General features: G+C 35.1%; 1 protein-coding gene across 2 annotated transcripts in view; it reads right to left on the minus strand.

Annotated features, from left to right (window-relative positions):
* The window catches only part of slit1b (slit homolog 1b (Drosophila)), a 94,701-nt gene that overhangs the window by 55,814 nt on the left and 16,755 nt on the right, over positions 1–22,132 (minus strand). For both annotated transcript variants that reach the window (XM_087302940.1, NM_001034975.1), the window contains 9 exon segments: positions 20,940–21,011; positions 20,577–20,648; positions 18,288–18,359; positions 7,958–8,029; positions 6,967–7,038; positions 6,741–6,812; positions 5,062–5,225; positions 4,277–4,421; positions 17–88 (listed from right to left, as the gene is read on the minus strand). In XM_087302940.1, coding sequence (XP_087159066.1) covers positions 17–88; positions 4,277–4,421; positions 5,062–5,225; positions 6,741–6,812; positions 6,967–7,038; positions 7,958–8,029; positions 18,288–18,359; positions 20,577–20,648; positions 20,940–21,011 — 813 coding nt within the window.

The raw sequence follows: 22,132 nt of genomic DNA on the forward strand, positions 1-22,132 counted from the left end.
TGCTATCCTCACTCACATTCTCCGCAGTCTCTTGTAAGAGGAAAACGCTCCCGGAGGTACAGATTTGATGCCGTTCTGCTCCAGTCGTCTGGAAAACAGAGAAACATTTGTAGTTTAGCAGAGCTGCTAGTAGAGTCTATATTATTGCTTTATTACTAGAGGCACATGGTTAAAAACACAGATGTCTGCAGATTTTTGAGCCCAGCACTCAATCGATTTATTTACAATACTTATGTACAGTTGAAGTCAGAGTTTTTCGCCCTCCTGTGAAATTGGATAATATTTGACTATTTTGCAAGACACTAGCATTCAGCTTAAAGTGTCTCGAAACCAGTGGCGTAGCGCAAAATGCAGAGGCCCCCCTGCAGGGATCGCTGACGGGCCCCCTGATAAAGGGGGGGGGGGGGGAGATATGTCATACGTCAATTTGCATATGACTGGCGTCATCACGTTCTACCGTTTCTGTTTAACAGCCTATGGTTAATAAAGGGGTATTTATAATTGCACTACACTTTATATAAGCATGTTTATTTAACTAAATGTATTGCTGTTTGAATACAGTATGTTATTATAGATGTGTAGTGAATGTGCAGTAATCTCTCATATGTAATAAACTCAGACAAGTTCAGAAACTGTCACTAATATCTGTGATTGTGAACAAGAAAAGAATAAACGGTCCAATTAAATTGTTCAAATAAAGTAGAAGTAGATCGGTTTGACTGTACAAGGGAAATACCTTCACACTGCCTGTGCTAAATTATTTGTCGTCGGTACGCAGAGGGGTGATCTGCTCTCGGGCTGCAGGTGGGAGAGGCTGCTGTATGAGGACTGACTGGACCGCCTGTCAGTGCTGTGAGGCGGGGGAGGGGCCGGCGGCATCACACGCAGCTCGTTGAGAAGAGTAGGGACGGTACAGTATGGACAAATGACAGTCTAAAAAAAATCTCCAATAACACACAAAAAAAGTCGCTAGATTTGTCGCTAAGGGGGTCTGAAAAGTTGCTAAATTTAGTGACAAATTCGCTAAGTTGGCAACATTGTCGGCAAGCAATCAGAATGAAGTAGTCCACCGCTTGAGAGGTGTTCAGAGAACACAGACGTGTGAACTTTGGTTCCAACCACAGTTGTTCCCAAGAGTTTGATTATTGCGTTCGCCGGTGGATTTTAAATTATTGAAAATCACGACGACGTGGGGCCCCCTAATCATGCGGGGCCCCCCCGCGGTGCGTGCCCTGCGGGCCCGTCCGCTACGCCACTGCTCGAAACACCAAAACACATAAGAAGTTTGTTGCAACGATCTTGATGAAATCCGTTACCTCAGAGATTTTTCCATCTCAGGGACACCATTAAGGTAAATTACAGAAGGACTTTCATGCAAGTGGCCACAGGTGGTGCTTGTAAATGACGTCACTTGCAGAGGAAGCTTTTCATCTCGTTTTACGCATGAACAACTAAATGAATGCTTAGGTCTGTTTAACTGACTACATTTTGATTAAATCACCCTATCGATGTTGTAAACAGTAAATTATGAAAATGGTCACATCTTCTGACGTTTTCAGTGGCTGAAAAACACATGTAGCCTATTCGTAAAATAACGCTTTGTGTGTTAAAATAAACACTGCAAACATGGTTTCATCCCTACAGCATGCAAAAGCAACTCCAACACTGATTCAGGTTTGTACAAATCTACATTTGTTGACGGACAGTTTTGACTACCTATTGTAATTTTTAGCCAGAAATTTTTAATTGGATGAACATTTTTTAGTCCTATTCTCTACCAAGAAAATAAAAATACATATAAATACTAAGGGTGTAACGATACACGTATTCGTATTGAACCGTTCGGTACGAGACTTTTGGTTCGGTGCACATAACAAACCGAACGATTCAGACTAATATCTAAGAAGATAAAAGAGAATAAGTATACAAAATATAATGTTTTCATTGCAACAACGTTCAACAAGGCATCTCAAATGACGTGACAAGCTTCCCCGCCCACCTTCAAACACTACTCCAGTCAGGCACAGGCTGCCTTAGCTCTCGATAACGTTAATGTAATCCTCCTATAACCAACAGTGGATCTGGCATTTGGAAACACTTTGGTTTGGGTACATTTATAGCTGTAAATATGAGACAGGGCTCGAAATTGCGACTGTTTTGGTTGCATATGCGCCCGAAATATTATCTATGCGATGTCAAAATATATTTGGGGAGTGCATAAAATTGATATTGTGCGACCAGTTTTCACAGCAAAATGTTCACCACGTGCACGGAATTAGGAGGCATTCACATATTAACCTAAAAATGCCAAACGCAGTGCATCAGGAATGGGTTAAAACATTTGACATGTCAACTTGCAGTAAACAAAGCCCGCAATGCTTCCCCCATCTTCAAGCTCTTCTTATTGGCCCACTGCGCTAGAACAGAACGCGAATAGATTGGTTAATATCAGCTGTCAATCACTCAGTTCCAATGACAGGGAGCTACAGCCGTGAAAACTTAAAGGTCTGGATACAAGAGAATAAAAACAACACTGACAAATTTAGTTTTAGAAACCACCTAAAGTTACAAATAATGGCACATCTGATTAATGATCATGTAATGAATGTCAATCCAGCATTTACGCTTTTCCAAGAGTGGTTAAAAGACTTCCAGTGTTTAAAGCCCCCTGTGAAAATGACTAAAGCCATTCACTGTAAAGCTGGTGGGATGGAGTTTTCAGGTAACAGTGTTTGTCACTGAATCTACACATTTTAAGCAGGAGATGTTCTAACAATATTTAATCCTTCATTTAATCGTCATGATGCTATCAATGGTGTGATTGATACCGCGTTCACCATCGCTAAAGAGGATGCATTCACTTAGATGAAACTAATATTGCAGCTCATGAAAAGACTGTTACTGCTATCAAGATGACGTATGCAAATAATAACCTATATGTCAATATCATCTGTGCAATATCAGACACCACCCGTGAGAACACAGCAGTATTATTCAACCCAAGCTCATTTTGAAAACCTAGCCACACTGACGTTTCTAGAGACCGTGATTTACGTGGCCGGAGGTACATATGGCCGCATTTGGTTTTTTCGAGCGAACACTGCGGGGCGGTGTGACGCCGCTCCTCTTCTTCGCGCTTGCCGGCTGCAACGGCTCACTCACCTCTGTGTGGAGGGCTTTGCCGATGCAACCAGTTTGCCCGCTTAGCTCATGGTGTTACATCGGCGGAGCGGAGGCCCGGAGGAGGAGCCAACCACGGCGACGTTCGGGTCCGGGGAAGAGCGGTTCCAGAAATCAGGTAAGATGAAAAACACAATCCAAAAAATTTAAAGCGAACGAGTTCATAACTGGGCGCGAATGCGGCAAATCCGCAAACTCTGTCAAAATCGGAAGAGGGCTTTTGCTTTTCTTTTCTAGACGGCTTTTATAAATTGTCACTTGGGTTTAGGGAAGGAGGAGGAGGGCGGCTGGGTCAGCCGGACAGACGGTCGCTCGACAGCGGCCTCCGGCGGCTTTTCGCGTGAGAACATCGCGGGCGGGAACGACGCAAAAAAGCGAGGCACAGCGGCCTCTCGCGGATTCGCGAAAACAAATACTGCACAAATACGTACCTCCCGGGACGTATTTCGCAGTCTCCAGAAACAACTGCGGGGCTACGTTTCCACAATGAGCCTGGGTTGGTTTTATTGTTAACTAATAATAGGGCCGGTAAATTAAAATCAGAGAAATCCTCTGTCTTTTTTTCTTTTTTTGCCGTATCGAAAACATACTAAAGCGTGACACCACTGTGTCGCATCAAACTGAACCGTGATTTTTGTGAACTGTTACATCCCCAATAATTACATTTACTTTAATCCTTACTATCACAGCAATAAATGTTTCTAAAGAGAATTACCTACTGCACCTTTAACTAGGTTATATAGTTAAAATAGGTTAATTAGAGTTAAATTAACAAAAAATTAGGCAAGTTATTATATAATAATATTTTTTTCTGTAGATTATTGAGAAAAAATATATCTTAAATTTTGTCTTTAAAATGGTGTTAAAAAATTAATAACTGCTTTTATTCTAGCCGAAATAAAACAAACAAGACTTTTTCCATAAGAAAAAATATTATCAGACAATCTGTGAAAATTTCCTTGCTCTGTTAAACATCATTTGGAAAATATTTTAAAAAGGAGAACAAATTTTGAAGGGAGCTAATAATTCTGACTTTAACTGTATATATAAACATATATATAGTTATACACTAATATGAATATATACAAACACTCACATCTCAGTCATACTCTCGGGCATGTTTGCTGGAATTGCCGTCAGACCTTTTCCTCGACAGTCCACAATATTGTTGGTGCAGGAGCACATGGGCGGACAAGAGCCGGACGCAAGACCACACGGCTGAGGACTGGAGTCCAGAGCACCTCAGGGAGGAAAATACAACATTGTAATGAGGTGTGGTTGGATTCAAATGCCAGAGTCAGGCAGGCAAAGGTCAAAACAGGTGCAAGTGGTAACATGAAGGTAATCCAAAAGAGAAATGGAAGTCACAGGCAAAGAGGTCGAGGCAGGCAGCAAAGCAACATAAACAGTGAACAGACAAACCAAGGTCAAAAACATGGCTAGGAACAACAGGGAAATGCTTTGTGAAGATCACTGCAGATGTCTCTGTGTGTGCTGTATTAATAATCAGAGTCTTCACGAGCTTCAGCTGTGTGTGTGTAATAAACAGGTGATCTGGAACTGATGTGTGAGTGCAGTGTATGATGGGATTTGTAGTTCAGTTGAATGACAGGGACTGCTCTCTAGCAACCTACAAGGGTTACACTGCTAGTGATCATAACAAACATCTTATATTACTTATATATTGGGGGGGGGGGGTATATAGAGGGAAAAATAATTCAGGAGGGCTAATAATTCAATTGTATGTCGGTTGTATATCATTCTAGCTTAAGCACAAGGACAAATGTTTTAAATGAACCGTTTTCCATTTTAAAAGTATTTTTTTAATTAGGAAAAGTAAAGTAAATGTACAAATAAAAAGTGAAAAGTGCGCAGGTGTACCAGCGCAGGTGAAGTCCTTCTTCTGCAGCTCTGCCAGGTTAAGTCCGTGCAGGTGCGCTGGAGAACTGCACTGGGTGTAAAGACCGAGCGCTGGCCTCTGCCGGAGCCACTGAGAGAGCCACGACAGGTGACAGTCACAGCGCAGAGAGTTCCAGTGCAGACGGCTGACAACACACACACACACACATGAAAACTCCACAAACACTCCAGGATTCTGATGCAATCCTCAATGAAACAAACAAAACTTTACAATAAACAGGGCTCCCACGTTTTTATGAACAGCAAATTCAAGGACTTGTAGCACAATGAAAATCCTCACTGTACTTAACATTTCACTTACACTTAAAGGGTCACGAAACACTAAAATTCAATTCAACTTAACTCAACTCAATTCACTTCAATTAAATTTAATTTAATTTAATTTAATTTAATTTAATTTAATTTAATTTAATTTAATTTAATTTAATTTAATTTAATTTAATTTAATTTATTTTAATTTAATTTAATTTAATTTAATTTAATTTAATTTAATTTAATTTAATTTAAAATAAATAGTGCAGAGCTGCGGCAAAATAATGAATAAAAAGAGTGAGGCTATTGTCAAATAAATAAATAAATGAAAAAAGTGTGACTGCTGAGAGTGCAAGCAGTTAGGGACTCTGGCCCTCGCAGCCAGGAAAAAGGACTGGCGCACCGGGAATTCTCCCAGTCATCCCGATTAGCCAATCCGGGCCTGGTTGTGTATGATTTTTGCCATATTTTGTGACGGGATAGTCTATACACACACACACGGCTTTATGGCGCTACCAACCAAGTGCATCTAAGTTACACAGAAATGCAGAGTTTTTTTTCTCCCATTTACCGTGCGTATTTCACAAACTAACTGACTAATTTTTATTTTTTATTTTTATATTATTATTATTATCATCATCATTATCATTATTATTATTATTATAATTATTATTATAATTGTTATTATTATTAATAATATCATTATCATTATTATTATTATAATAATTATTATTATTATTATAAATTTTATTATTATTATTATTATTATTATTATTATTACCATTATCATTATCATTATTAAAATTATTATTATCATTATTTTATTATTATTATTTTATCATTATTATTATCACTATTATTATTATTATTATTATCTTAATATTATTATTATCATTATTATCATTATCATTATTATTATTATTATTAAAAGTATTATTATCATCATTATCATAATTATTATTATTATCATCATCATTATTATTATTATTATTATTATCTTATTATTATTATCTTATTATTATCATTATTATTATTATAATTAATATTATTATTATCATTATTATTATTATTAATATTAATATTATTATCTTATTATTATTATTATTATTATTATTATCTTATTATTATCTTATTATTTTCATTATTATTATTATTATTATTATTATTATTATCTTATTATTATTATTATTACTATTATTATTATTATCATTATCATTATTATTATTATTAGTAGTAGTAGTAGTAGTAGTAATAGTAGTAGTATTAAAAACGAACAAAATAAATCTGTCCATTTGTTACTAAAAAAAAATCAGCAATCAGAATCATCATGAAAATGAAGATCAGCGCATCACTAGAAGAAATGTAACAAAAAATGGATCAGGACTTACAATGTTCGTAATTTGGGCATGTGGTTAAAACTGGAAATGGGGATTGCACTGATGTTGTTGTTGTTCAGAGTGCTGTGGAGAAGAACCAGCAGAAAAAAAAAATCATGTTGTATATAGGCCAATAAAATCCATATACACTGCAAGTGTACTGTACGAGCAATAAATAATGCATATTTTAATAAATTACTAATTTACATGCATGAACACAGAAACAGTGAGTACATACAGGACCTCCAGGACCCTCATGGCTCGAAACGCTCCGTCTTCAATGCAGCTGATGTGGTTTTTATCCAGCTGTCTGAGATCGGACACAATGCTTGGATCATTCATTCATTCATTGATTCATTCAATCATTTCCAACTATTACGACATGTTTTACGCAGTGGATGCCTTTCCAGCTGCAACCCAGTATTGAGAAACACCCATACACTCTCAAATTCACACACACTCATACTCTATGGCCAATTTAGTTTATAAATTGCCCTTTAGCGCCTTTGTTAGTTCGTTGGATCACACTTAAAACCGGAGCACCCGAAGGAAACCCACGCCAACACAGGGAGAACATGCAAACTCACCCAGCCGTGAACCAGCGACCTTCTTGCTGTGAAGTGACAGTGCTAACCACGAAGGTCTTCCTCTTGTCACATTTGATTAATTTGTGTGTGTATTTTAGAGCACATTTGATCTAAATTAGATTTATATAAATCCCCATTCCAGCACCAAACTGCACATATTTATTCATATCTGTATTCTGAAGGGTTTTACTAAAGGATTTGCAATTTAACAATACACAATTTGGCTGATTATCTACATTTTATTCTACAAAAAAATAGATTTATTTTCTAGCTGTATATTTTCTGATTATTATAGGCTGATAAAAAGAGATTCCCACTTTTACTGTCAAAATTCATTTAAAATAAAAACGTTTTTTTTTGTGCTTTTAATGCATATAATTGGCATATATCTATTAAAATTAGGCCTAATTTGAATATTAGAACTTGAAATTAGAAATGTCAACTGACCCAGCTGAGGCTCAAATCAGTGACCTTGCTGTGAGGCGATCGTGCTACCCACTGAGCCATGTTATAATATACAATTTTACAAGGCCACATTCGCTTATTTTTTAATCCAATTCACCCATTTTAAACCCATTTCAATCCAATTGGTCAATTTAAAATGAAAAATTAAATGTTTAATGAAATGAAAGTGTAACTCACAGGTTTTTGATGTCTGTAGCTCCTCTGAATGCTCTTCTTGGGATCATCTGGATGTTATTTTCACTCAAATCCCTGATTAAAGAGTTTATAGGTTTATTAAGAGAGTTCAATCCATGCACAACCCATCAAAATGTAAAACATCATTCCCAATCAAACATCCCAATGTCTTATAGACTAGTGGACGAATCTTAATTATGTCTCAAATAATTACTTCAGATAAATACAAGTAAACACCCAGAAAGAGTATAGAACTAAACAATTATTTTTGTCTTTTTTGATGCCTTGATTCTGTACAATATTCAAAACTTTGCAGTAAAGATTTTTCTTAAGTAATTATTTAAATTAATTAGATTAGCAATAAAATCTCTCATTTACTTAAAGGTTGGCATGAGATCAGTTTTAGTTATAGTTATTTCCCCTGGAATGTCTTACGCATGTATTACACTCAAATATACAGGCCAGATTGACCCTTTTTATCATTTATGTTGATTATTTTGAACCTAGCATTTGCACTATTACAGTATATTGAAAGAAACCGCATTTATTAACTCTATTATTAACAACATTGTTAGCCCTTACCTGTTTTATTTGAGGTGGTCCTGTTATACTTATAATCTGAGCTTATATAATTAAATATTAAACAACCAATCAATCAATTAATTTGTTTTTAATAGATATTATTATGTATGTATGTATTTAATTTATATTTATTAATGAAAATAAAAATTAACAATGTTAAAAAAATCTTAAAGGTAAAAAAGACAATTGTGTTCACATTTATGTCTCAGATGTTAGTGACAGAGATGTGCTCTTTGCAGATATTTGATCAATCAGTCATATTAGATTAGATTAGATTGGATTGGATTAAATAAATCAATCAATCAATTAGGCAACCAATCAATCATCCAGTTAATCAGTCCATCAATCAACCAACCAACTAATCTACCAACTAACCAAGCACCAATCAATCAACCATCCAACCAACCAGTCAACCAATCAACTATCCAACTAGTCAACCCATCAACCAACCAACTTGCTAATCAATTTATTAATCAATAAATAAGGGAAACAATCAATCAGCCAGTCAGTTAATTAGTCAACCAACCAAACAACCAACCGAGCATCAATCAATATCAATCAATCAATCAATCAATCAATCAATCAATCAATCAATCAATCAATCAATCAATCAATCAATCAATCAATCAATCAATCAATCAATCAATCAACAAGCCAGTCAAACAATTAACCAATCAACCAATTAACCGAACGACTAATCAACAAATCAACTAATCAATCAATTAATTAACCAACCAATCAACTAATTAACTAACAAGCCAGTCAACCAATTAACCAATCAACCAATTAACCAACCAACTAGTCAGCTAATCAATTATTCAATCAACCAATCAATTAATTAAGCAATCAATCAGGCAAAAAATGAATCAGCCAGTTAATCAGTCAATCAGTCAACCTATCAACCAATCAACCAACCAATCAGCCAATCAATCAATCAATCAACCAACCAATTAACTAGCCAACCAAGCACCAATCAATCAATCAATCAATCAATTAACCAATCAACCAACCAACCAATTTATTAATCAATAAATCAGGTAACCAATCAATCAGCCAGTTGGTCAGTCATTCAGTCAACAGATGAACCAATCAATCTACCAACCAACCAACCAACCAAGCACCAACCAATTAATCAGGCAACCAATCAATCAGCCAGTTAGTCGGTCAATCAGTTAACCAACCAACCAATCAATCCACACTTTAGATAAATGAGAACTCAGACATTTCTAATTGGATTCAGGAGGGAAGCTTTTCTCTACTGGTACTCCATATGTAACGCTTTTTTCTAGCTTTTTTTCAAAAACCATTATGTCTCTTCACTTTTCATTAACAGCTCATACTGTATAAGATACATTTTGTTGAATCTGAGCACAGTTTAGGACATTCCTGAGTAACAGTGGATCTGTGATGACTTTTACACACAAAAATAAAAGCAAATTTCTGATGTGTTGAGAAATAAACCGAGCCTCGAAACGGCAGTCAAATGTTTCATATCTCGTCAAGCAAAACAGCCAGTTAACAAAAGAACATCTGGATTCCTAAATGTCATTACATCTGTGTTTCCCCCTCCACATGTGAAAGCCAGCGCTGACCTTTTCCTAATGCATGTGTTTTTTTACTGAAATTGCAAACTGTAGTTAAGTTCCCGCAATCGGTTCAAGCTCCAGTCAACATCTGATCAAAGTGTTTCCTGGACGCACAAAGAGCTCTGCAAATTAAAGCTCATTTTCTTAGTTTAAAGAGTACAATGCAGTGAAACGCTAAAAGCTAACGGCATGACATTAGCTTGCTCTGCCGCTATTTCCTGTAAAAGCCAATAATACAGACACACAGTACTGAGAAACTGCATTAAGAGAATATGCACTCAAAATCTCAGAATTTTACTGGATTTATTATTTTATTTTTGTTTATTTGATATATTTAACTCGGTGGGTGCTCACTGATCAACACCACAATAAAATACACAATACAATCAATTTTAGCCGTTGTAGCTAACTGTGGCTTATTTACAAAGCCACAGTTAGCTACAACGGCTAAAATTGATAGATAGATAGATAGATAGATAGATAGATAGATAGATAGATAGATAGATAGATAGATAGATAGATAGATAGATAGATAGATAGATAGATAGGTAGGTAGGTAGGTAGGTAGGTAGGTAGGTGATAGATGGATGGATGGATGGATGGATGGATGGATGGATGGATGGATGGATGGATGGATGGATGGATGGATGGATGGGCGGGTGGACGGACGGACAGAAAGACAGACAGACAGACAGACAGACAGACAGACAGACAGACAGACAGACAGTTAGGTAGGTAGGTAGGTGATGGATGGATTGATGGATGGATGGATGGATGGGCGGGCGGACGGACAGAAAGACAGACAGACAGACAGACACACAGACACACAGGTAGGTAGGTAGGTAGGTGATAGATGGATGGATGGATGGATGGATGGATGGATGGATGGATGGATGGATGGATGGATGGATGGGCGGGCGGACGGACAGAAAGACAGACAGACAGACAGACACACAGGTAGGTAGGTAGGTAGGTAGGTAGGTGATAGACAGATAGATAGATAGATAGATAGATAGATAGATAGATAGATAGATAGATAGATAGATAGATAGAGATAGATAGATAGATAGATAGATAGATAGATAGATAGATAGATAGATAGATAGATAGATAGATAGATAGAATGATGTATAGATAGATAGATGGATGGATGGATGGATGGATGGATGGATGGATGGATGGATGGATGGATGGATGGATGGATGGATGGATGGATGGATGGATGGATGGATGGATAGATAGATAGATAGATAGATAGATAGATAGATAGATAGATAGATAGATAGATAGATAGATAGATAGATAGACAGACTAATAATGTTTTTGTCTGAACTAGCAGCAGCAGCTATCATTTATCAGACTAACGTCCCGCATGCCTTATTTGAACAAATGCACCTAATTGGTGGTGATTCTTGACCATTTTTTTACCTAATTTAGTCATTTTGACCCAGATATAGACTCTGTATAGGGGTTTATGGGTTACATTTGCATTCTAGGGTTCACTGACCTCGTTTGTCACTCATGTAAATATAATGAATAATTTCTGCTTCAAAGAGCAAGCAGATTTCACTGTCTGAACGCTGGTTAGGGGTCGACAGAGGAAACTGAAGAGAAAAAAGAAGAGATTCAGAGATTCGATTCAGCTTCAGCTCAAACATTTACTATTCAAGAGTTAAGCCACAGTTATGTGGTCTGTTACTGTATTTTAAAGCTGCACTGTGAAAATTACTGTATATTTTACAGTAAAAACATATTATACAGTAAATCAGGGGTGCCCAAACTTCTTCTTGGGAAGGGCAAAAACACAAACAGGACTGAGGGTGGTGGGCCAAAGCTAAATATACCAAATTGCATTACATGAAGTTGCCATGGTAATTTCCTAATTTAATTATATCAAGAAATATATGACAAATAATTTAATCATATCAATATTTATATATTACATTTTATAATGTACTCTCATTTATAACAAGCTTTTTGGGTTTTTTTTGTAGCTCAGCAATTAAACAAACAAATTAAAAGTTATGTAATACTACAAATGACCATCTCTGTTTCAGGGACTCACCCTAACCTTCCCCATCATTTGTCCTTCTCTTCTCTGATTGGTTGGCGTGCCAAATCAAAGGTTATCATCTGCCAACTTTGGCCCGCGGGCCAAGCATATACACATATACAGCAAGATTTTTTTACAGTAACATTTTTATTTTCACATTTACATCTTGTCTTACTGTAAGTTATGCGGTATGTTACCGTATTTTAAGGTTGCATTGTGAAAATTTTACAGTAAAGATTTACACTTCTGTAAATACATACTGTATGCAGCAAGTTAAATGGTGATGTAACAATAACGTTTTCCGAATAGCATCTGTATTTTACTGTAGGACAGTTGTAGCAAATGTTACCGTAAAGCTGCATTGCTAAAATGGCTGTATATTCTACAGTAAACATATACAATTCTGTACATACACATGCAGTAAGACAAATGGTGCATTAAAAATAACATTTACATATTCGCATTTACATCTGTATTTTACTGTAGGACAGCTATGCGGTATGTTACTGTATTTTAAAGTCTCATTGTGAAAATGGTGGTATATTTTATAGTAAAAGTGTACAATACTGTAAATACATATGCAGCTAGGTTAATGGCGCTGTGAATGTGAATACAGTATTTTTGCTGTAATTGATTTACAGTAAGTTACTGGCGAACTGTTGACGGTAAGTTACTGTAGATTCAACTAATAGTTGTTAACAGTGTAGTTTTAAACACTGAATCAGTGATCCTTCATTCATTCATTCATTTTTCTTTGGCTTATTTATCAGAGACCGCCACAGTGGAATGAACCACCAACTATTCCGAGATATGTTTTACACAGCAGATGCCTATCCAGTCGCAACCCAGTACTCGGAAACACCAATACACTCTCCTATTCACACACACACACATACACTAAGTCCAATTTTGCTCACCCAATTTACTCATAGCGCATGTCTTTGGATTGTGGGGGAAACCGGAGCAGCCGGAGGAAACCCACGCCAACACGCTGAATCAGTATACAGTAGGTAAAGTCATCCATTCAGGGCAGCGTTGGGTCAACAAGCCAACAACGCAGGAATGTGTGGGAGTGCAGAAAGAGGCTTATAATGGGTGCGAACAAATAGTTACGGACAGCTGTGTTTGCTTGTTATTTGCGTGTTTGTTCATGCCGTTTCACATGTTTCCTCATTAGCGAGTTGCCATATGGACGCGACGCGTTCAGTCAATCTGCCTGCGAAAACCCCCATCAGCCCACACACACACACATGCCTTCAGGGAAACACGTCTGCGCTTATAAATGAAATTCATAATATCTTTTTTTTTTTCCCCTCAGAGAGACACCCGGGATTGTAGACCTCAGGAATATTGCTTTATGATAATGTGGGTCATGGCAGACACGTTTATTTTCTTCGTGCCTGAATTTTGTGCCGTGCAATTAAACCGAGCAAGACGTAGTTCATTAAAACAGGTAATAGTCAGAGATACTCAAAGGTTTGTTAGACGTTAGCTTTTAAATGCTAATTGGCGCCATGCTGGCGTTCTCCACGCACAATTAATTACCGCAGTTAATTAAGAGCGGAAATAGCCGGGGTGATCGCTAATTATGATTGATTTCCAATTTGTATGTAGATTTCTGTCTTCAACTCTGTCGCTTTGCGTAGCAGAGATGTTTCATTTGCGCTAACCAGGTGTGAACTTAGCTAAGTGTGTAGGTGTGAGCAAGTGTGTGTGTGTTATGAAACAATAGCGATTACAGAAATTACTAATTATTCCCCAGTCTTCTAGAGTCAAGAATTGTGTAGTGTGAATTGCTAGGCAAAAACCCACTAAACTGCATATTTTACCTGATTATACCGCGTTGTCTTAACAGCTGCTCAATGTATTTTTACATGGACTCTACTTAAAGTTTAACCATTAAAACCATTCATTCAGGGAAAATTGAAATATATAAGTCATGTTTAAAGGTCTCATGAAATTAAAATGAAGTTTTTAGATGTTAGCATCTGTATTGTGCATTTTTAAGATATCTATAAGCTAGTCCACACGAAAACACTGACAAAATTCATGTTTAGAAGATGTAAAACGGATATAAACATGTAAAGTTTGTAGTTCATCGCTTCCGCCCAAATGGATTGACTGTTTTATCCACGTCAACAATTATTATTATTATTATTATTATTATTATTATTATTATTATTACTGTTTTTATTAATATTATTTTTTTATTATTATTATTATTTATTATTTATTATTATTATTATTAATATTATTATTCAAATCTTCTGACCAATCAATGCTCTCTAGTGTCTGACAATCCCCGCCCCCTTAAGGACGCTTCTTATTTGCTTTTCATTTGATGCACTTGAACTCAAACACTCTCACTGGCAGAGCTGTAATAAAACAAAACCCCATTGGCTGTTTTTTTAAAGGGGGAGGAGCTACATTATGCCCTGCCCTCTAATTGTTTCGGTTTAGATTACGTCAAACTTCGAAGAAAATGCTCAGTGTCTAGAAAAATATCAAGTCAAATATTATTTACAGTCTTCATGGCGAAGATAACATAAATCAGTTATTAGAAATGAGTTATTCAAACTATTATGTTTAGAAATGTGTTAAAAAAACTTCTCTCCGTTAAACAGAAATAGGGGAAAAAAATAAACCGGGTATATATATATATATATATATATATATATATATATATATATATATATATATATATATATATATATATATATATATATATATATATATTTTTTTTTTTTTTATATATATATATATATATATATATATATTTATATATATAATTTTTTTTTTTTTTTTTTTTACTTCATAAGGAGCTGAACCCCTGAAAATGAAAAAACCCCTGAAAATGAAAATCCTAAAATCATCCCTGACTAGAAACAAGACATAAAACTTTACGTAAGAAATGAATTTATTTTGCAGTGCTATTTACTATTACTATTTACATGTAAGACAGACAGTTTTGTATCATTTTTTGAGCTTCGCAATTGTATCCAGCAAAAAGAAAACCAACGAAACCTCCTGACCTCTGTAGAAATGAGCTCGGGGTATCCTGGAAACTGTCTTTAATCACAAATGTTTGCCAAAGAAGTTCAGTTTTAAAGCGGGCCAACATCCAGAGGTGAAGCAAACACAGCGCTCAAACCCTGCAAATATTACACTCCAGACCCTTTATTTGAAAACCCTTCAAAGACAACTTGAAGAAAAGAGACCCTGAGTTGAGGAAAAAAAACGTGGGATCTGAGATAGAGCATGCTGGTTTCGCCTCTGTAACCTGTCGTCTTTCTTACACTGCTCTTTTTGTGTCTGTCGGACTGTTTGCTGAGGGATATTAAATGTTTTTTTTACATCAGAGAATCAATTCAGCTTCAATTCAAACACTCCTGAGTTAAGCTCTACTTGGCTGACTTGGCTACTTATGGCTGATCTGGTTTTAAATAAATAATAAATCTGGCTAGATCTGTTGTTTCTTTTTAATATGTTAATGTTAAAGGAATAGTTCCCCAAATTTAAATTACCCCATCATTTACTCTCCCTCAAAACATCCTTGGTGTATATGACTTTCTTCTGTCTGACTTTTATTTTGAAGCTTCAAAAAGGGAAGTCAAACTAACCCAACAGGAGGTTTTGTAACCCGTCGTCTATCTTAAACTGCTCGTTTTGTGTCTGTAGGTCTGTTTGCTGAGAGACATTAAATGTTAGCGAAGGTGAAACTCATTCGTCAGAGCTCAAAGACTAAGAAGAAACAGTGAACAGGGGGAAAATGAGTTTATGAGAAAGAATTTGCTGCCGACTGTTTACTCTTGAGCATTTTCATACTGTTATGCAAGTGTAAATAAATTGTTGATTAACTTGACATAAATAAATTAGTAAAAAAAAAAAAGTAATTTTTTTTATTTAATTTGTGCATAAATACTGCTAATCTCCCAAAAAACCCAATAATTCCAGCACTCCCAGTGATGATTTGTTTATATTATTATTAGTTTCTTTACTCTACAGTCTTATATTTTATGCATGATTCCTTACAAAATCCTCCCAATCAATCACAAATGATGAAATCCTTCCAAAAATATATATATATATTTATTTTTTTTGGTGGTTCAAAGTGAAAATTCATTGATATTTATTTATTTATTTATCAGGATCCCCATTAGACACTACCAAGGTAGTAACTATTCTTCCTGGGGTCCATCGAACATAACACAAAATTACATTAATACGTAACAACAAAGACCAATAAAAACATTAATATACAGAATTCATACATAACATCCAAATCAACAATCCACTTAATATTGTTCTATTAAATATTTTTTAAATTTTTTTTTAAACCTCATTTTACTTGTTAAAAAACATGTAATGTCTGATGGCAATTCATTCCATATTTTCATCCCTCTATACATTACAGTATGTTGCTTTGCATTAGTTTTTGAAATGGGAAGCAAAAAAATTCCTTTTAATGCATGCCCTGGTGTTAAAATGATGACTAACATTACTATATAAAAGTTGACAGTACAATACACTTGGAACTTTTGACACAGAAATATTTCTTATAAAACACAGCAGAGAAACAATTACCCTATCCTTCACCAATAACCAACCTAAAGTTTTATGCATTTTCATAATATTAACTCTTCTATTGCAGTGTAAAATGAGTCGTGCTGCTCTATTCTGGACTAACTGTAATTTATCTAAGTCTTTACTTGATGCACTCGACCATACCATTGGACAGTAATCTAGATAAGAAAGAACAATTGCCTGAACTATTTGAGAAATACAGTACTCTGGTAAAAATTCTACACTTAACATTCAACACACAAAAGGAGTATTGACAATATTTACTTATAAAGATGCATATAAATGAATGCAGTTGGTAGCAATAAGCTGTCTATTTTAGGATTATGCTAGTCCAGTCTGAAAATTAGCATGATAAAAAGCGATATGCTTATAAACCCAGAATAATAAGCACATTTTACACAAAATAATTCATTAGAACAGACTTTTTACCCTCTGTTTCTCTTTTTTCAAAATACTATTTCTTCCTAACCACTGCTAATAAACCTACGCGCTGATGCTAAGCTAATTATAGCACATGCAGAGAAATAGCATAACACAAAATAAAACATGATAATTCCTTTGCCAACTATGCATGATGCCAAACCAGTAAGCGATATGGGTGATTCTAAAATTGGGGGTATATTTTGCATCTCCAAGATAAACCTTTTATTATTTCTCTGAATCGAAAACTTTAATGACAGAGTTCTGAATAAATGGCGGATCACTCCGCTGTATCGATTCCAGATTAATAAAGGGATTAAGCCGAAAAGAAAATGAATGAATGAAGGAGTTTTGAATAAAAGCACAAGTTACATCAAGTAATCTTTAAAGTATATAGTCTGTATGTATTTAAGAACATTTTATCTTGAGAACTGAAGAAAAGGTATTCTATTAATCTATTTAACATTCATCAGGAGACGTCAAATAGACGTATTGAAGATCTATTGAAAGAAAAGGCGCTCTAAAAAAAGTCTTTCAGGTGTAAATACACAAATCAAACAAAAATGTATGTGTGCTATCAGGGTAGAGACTAGCTTAAGTGTTATTGCTAATGTTTTTGTCATATTTACGTTCCTATTTTAAAAAAAATTTGACTTAATTATGAAACCGCATGTAGATACTGCAGTTAAAGAATCTGAAATCATTATAGACGTACACTTACACAGTAGTATGTCAATTTAAAGTAAACTATTTCAGTCATACGTTTTTTTTTTTCTAAATTACCTTACATTAGCATGCTAGATAGGCTAAAAGCTGCTAATAAACACAGCATTTTAAAGAGAGAGCACATACCTACATTGTGTAAATCAGAGCAACTGCTCCTAATTATAGCTATAACTAACCTAAGCTTTTAATAAGGGGTTATTCCCTGCAAAATGTGCTTTTTTTTTGTGAATTCATTTATAGAAGTTTGGCAAATTAGCTGGATGCTAATATTGTTGTGCTGTTTTTTGTTTTTTTGTTTTTTGTCTTTGTCTTTTGTTTGATTGGGTGTTTCTATCATAGCAAGTATTTCCTGATAAATGCATGTAATGAAACAGTCACTCACAGTCTGGACAGAGCAGGGTTTTTCAGGAACAGGAGCTCTGGGAGTTGCTGGAGACGGTTTCTGTTGAGACGCCTGAGGAAAAACCGGGACATACGGCTCACAATTCAGGAAAACCAATTTGAAGATTACTTCCAAACCGAGAAAACATATTGACGCCATTATGGAGATGAATTTGTGCTAGTGTATATTTAGTCGCGCAAACTAGTGCTCAATTTATTTAGCAACTCTGGTACCTGTTATTGGGAAATATTAAAATGGCTTAAAGGGATGGTTCACTTGAAAATGAAAATTTACTTACTATTTAGCTACAGAGTACTACAGAGTTTGGTGTGTATTTAAAGTAACTTACTGGTCATTTTGGTTGACAGTAAGACTATTTAGACGCACTATAAATTGATAATTACAATTTACTGTAATATTTACAGCAACTGTCCATTATGGTTGCCAGCAAAACTGTAAATTTACAAAGTTAATGATTACAATTTACTGGCTATTTTGGTTGCCTGTAAGACCATGAATTTACTAAATGAATAAGTACAATTTACTGTACAATTTACAGCAACTTGCTGGCCGTTTTATTTGCCAGTAAGACTGTAAATTTACAAGCTCACTGTAAAATAATAGGTACAATTTACTGTACAATTTACAGTAATTTACTGTTCATTTTGGTTTCTAGTAAGACTGTAAATTTACAAGCATACTGTAAATTAATATAATTTACTGTTCAATTTACAGTAATTTACTGACCATTTTGGTTGCCAGTAAGACTGTAAATTTACAAGCTCATTGTAAAATAATAGATACAATTTACTGTACAATTTACAGTATTTTACTGTCCATTTTGGTTGCCAACAAAACTGTAAATTTACAAGCACATTGTAAATTAATAGGTACAATTTATGGTACAATTTACAGTAATTTACTGTCCATTTTGGTTGTCAGTAAGACTGTAAATTTAGACGCGCACTGTAATCTAATAATTACAATTTACTGTAAGATTTACAGTAATTTACTGACCATTTTGGTTGCCAAGAAAACTGCAAATTTACAAGCACATTGTAAATTAATAGGTACAATTTACTGTACAATTTACAGTATTTTACTGTCCATTTTGGTTGCCAGTAAGTCTGTAAATTTACAAGCGCAATGTAAGTTAGTAATTATAATTGACTGTACAATTTACAGTATTTTACTGTCCATTTTGGTTGCCAATAAGTCTGTAAATTTAAAAACGCAATGTAAGTTAGTAATTATAATTGACTGTACAATTTACAGTAATTTACTGTCCTTTTTGGTTGCCAGTAAGACTGTAAATTTACAAGCTCACTGTAAAATAATACGTACAATTTATTGTACAATTTACAGTAATTTACTGTCCATTTTGGTTGTCAGTAAGACTGTAAATTTAGAAGCGCACTGTAATCTAATAATTACAATTTACTGTAAGATTTACAGTAATTTACTGACCATTTTGGTTGCCAACAAAACTGTAAATTTACAACCACATTGTAAATTAATAGGTACAATTTACTGTAAAACTTACAGTTACTTACCGGCATTTTTGGTTGCAAGCAAGACTTTTTGTTGCCAAAATGGCCAGTAAGTTGCTGTAAAGTTTACAGTAATTTCTTTACAGTGTAACTTGTTGGAAACTTTTGAGTTTTTTTTTTTTTTTTTTAAGAAGATATTTTGAAGAATTTTGGAAACCTGTAACCATTGACATCCATAGTCGGAAGAACAAATACTATGGAAGTCAATGGTTACCAGTTTCCAACATTCTTCAAAATATCTCATATTGTGTTCCACAAAAGAAAGAAACACAAACAGGTTTGACACAAGTGTGAGGAAATGATGACAGAATCTTCATTTTTAGATCAACTATCCCTTTAATGTTTATTCAAAGTTAAAATGTTGAATATATGACCCCAAACTCGCTTAGTTTAGACATTATTTCACTCTCTTTATGTTTGAAGTTTAAGTTGAAATGCATGATGGGAACTGAATTATATAGCCTCAACAGACTGGATTCAAGTCATATTTTTAAAAGGTATGAGTTTAATTTTCAGTAATACCTCAGCACTGGATTTTATGTTTTAATTATCACTTAGAGGAGCAAATTAAAATCCTGTTAAATGTAAAACGGGAGTTAATTTTAAAAATGACCATCATTAATATTGCATTAGGGGCTCTGGGAGTCCTAATATTAGACAACTTAAACAGAACCTGCGGGTGAAATGCTAAAATGATCATGGTAAAGCTTGAGGAATGAAGAAAAAATAAAGAACTCACAGTCTGTCCAGCTCCTTCAGATCACTGAAGGCTCCCCTGTCAATGGAGACGATCTGGTTGTCCATGAGGTGCCTGTGTAGATTGATACAATAATTTAAACTATTCTACTATTACTATAAATAAAGCAATATTCAGAACAGAGATTACAAACAGATTCACAGATTCACCCACTGTACAAATATATATATATATAAAAAAAAACATCTATTTACTTGCTCATTGTTTGAATGTTAAATGTGCTCTTGGCTGCCTTTAGTCTGCCTCCTGGCTTTCTTTATGGGTTCTATTAAATTTCTGAACGTCTATACAGCATAAAATAAAACAATACTGAGGAGTATTAAGATTAAAAATAGAAATACATACAAAATTCGGAGGTGCTTCAGGCCAGCGAAGTCATCCTTGCCAATGTGCGTGAGGTTGTTTGCATTCAAGTCCCTTCAAAAATAATAAGAAAGATCAATCATAAGCAAGACATTAATCGCGACATCTCTATAATATATCTCTGATATATGCAGTAGAAGTCAGAATTATTGAGACGGGTCTGGATGCAGACTTAGTGCAGTGCAATCTGAGCTGCATCCAATCTGCTCACCTAACCCCACCTCTAGCCCCACCCATCACAGTGATGTCACTCACTCCATTGAGTGCATTGTGTCTGACGCTGCATCGCCGAGTGATGCAATCTCAGCTTGCATCATAAAGGCTGCATTCAGATATTATTGGAATTATTCGCCCCCCCCTGTTTATTTTTCCTACAATTTCTGTTTAAAATATTCTTTTTCAACACATTTCTGAACATAATAGTTTTAATAACTCTAATAACTGATTTATTTTATCTTTCCCATAATGACAGCACATAATATTAGACTAGATATTCTTCAAGATTCTAGTATACAGCTTAAAGTGACATTTAAAGGTTTAACTAGGTTAATTAGGGTAAAGGTAGGTTAATTAGGCAAGCCATTGTATAACAGTGGTTTGTTCTGGAGACAATCCAAAACTAATATTGCTTAAAGGGGCTAATAATATTGACCTTAAAATGTCCAGAGATGTATGAAGTACTAGAGACCCAGACTTAAGTAAAAGTACAAGTGCTCTATCAAAAAAGTGACTTGAGTAGAAGTTGAAGTGATCTTTAAGCACCATACCTAAGTGGAAGTATACTGAAGTATTCAACATTTTTTTCATTCATTCATTCATTTTCTTGTCGGCTTAGTCCCTTTCTTAATCCGGGGTCGCCACAGCGGAATGAACCACCAACTTATCCAGCAAGTTTTTACGCAGTGGATGCCCTTCCAGCCACAACCCATCTCTGGGAAACATCCACACTCACATTCACACCCACACCCATACACTACGGTCAATTTAGCCTACCCACTTCACCTGTACCGCATGTCTTTGGACTGTGGGGGAAACCGGAGCACCCGGAGGAAACCCACGCGAAGGCAGGGAGAACATGCAAACTTTTGCTATGGGGGAAGTATCAGCAACAAGACAAGGTAAAGACGTCAAAGAAAGCTCACTAATATCTTAATAGTCTGTCCCTGAACAGCATG

Source organism: Danio rerio, chromosome 22, assembly GCF_052040795.2.
Source record: "Danio rerio strain M-AB ecotype USA chromosome 22, GRCz13ab, whole genome shotgun sequence".
Classification (NCBI taxonomy): domain Eukaryota; kingdom Metazoa; phylum Chordata; class Actinopteri; order Cypriniformes; family Danionidae; genus Danio; species Danio rerio.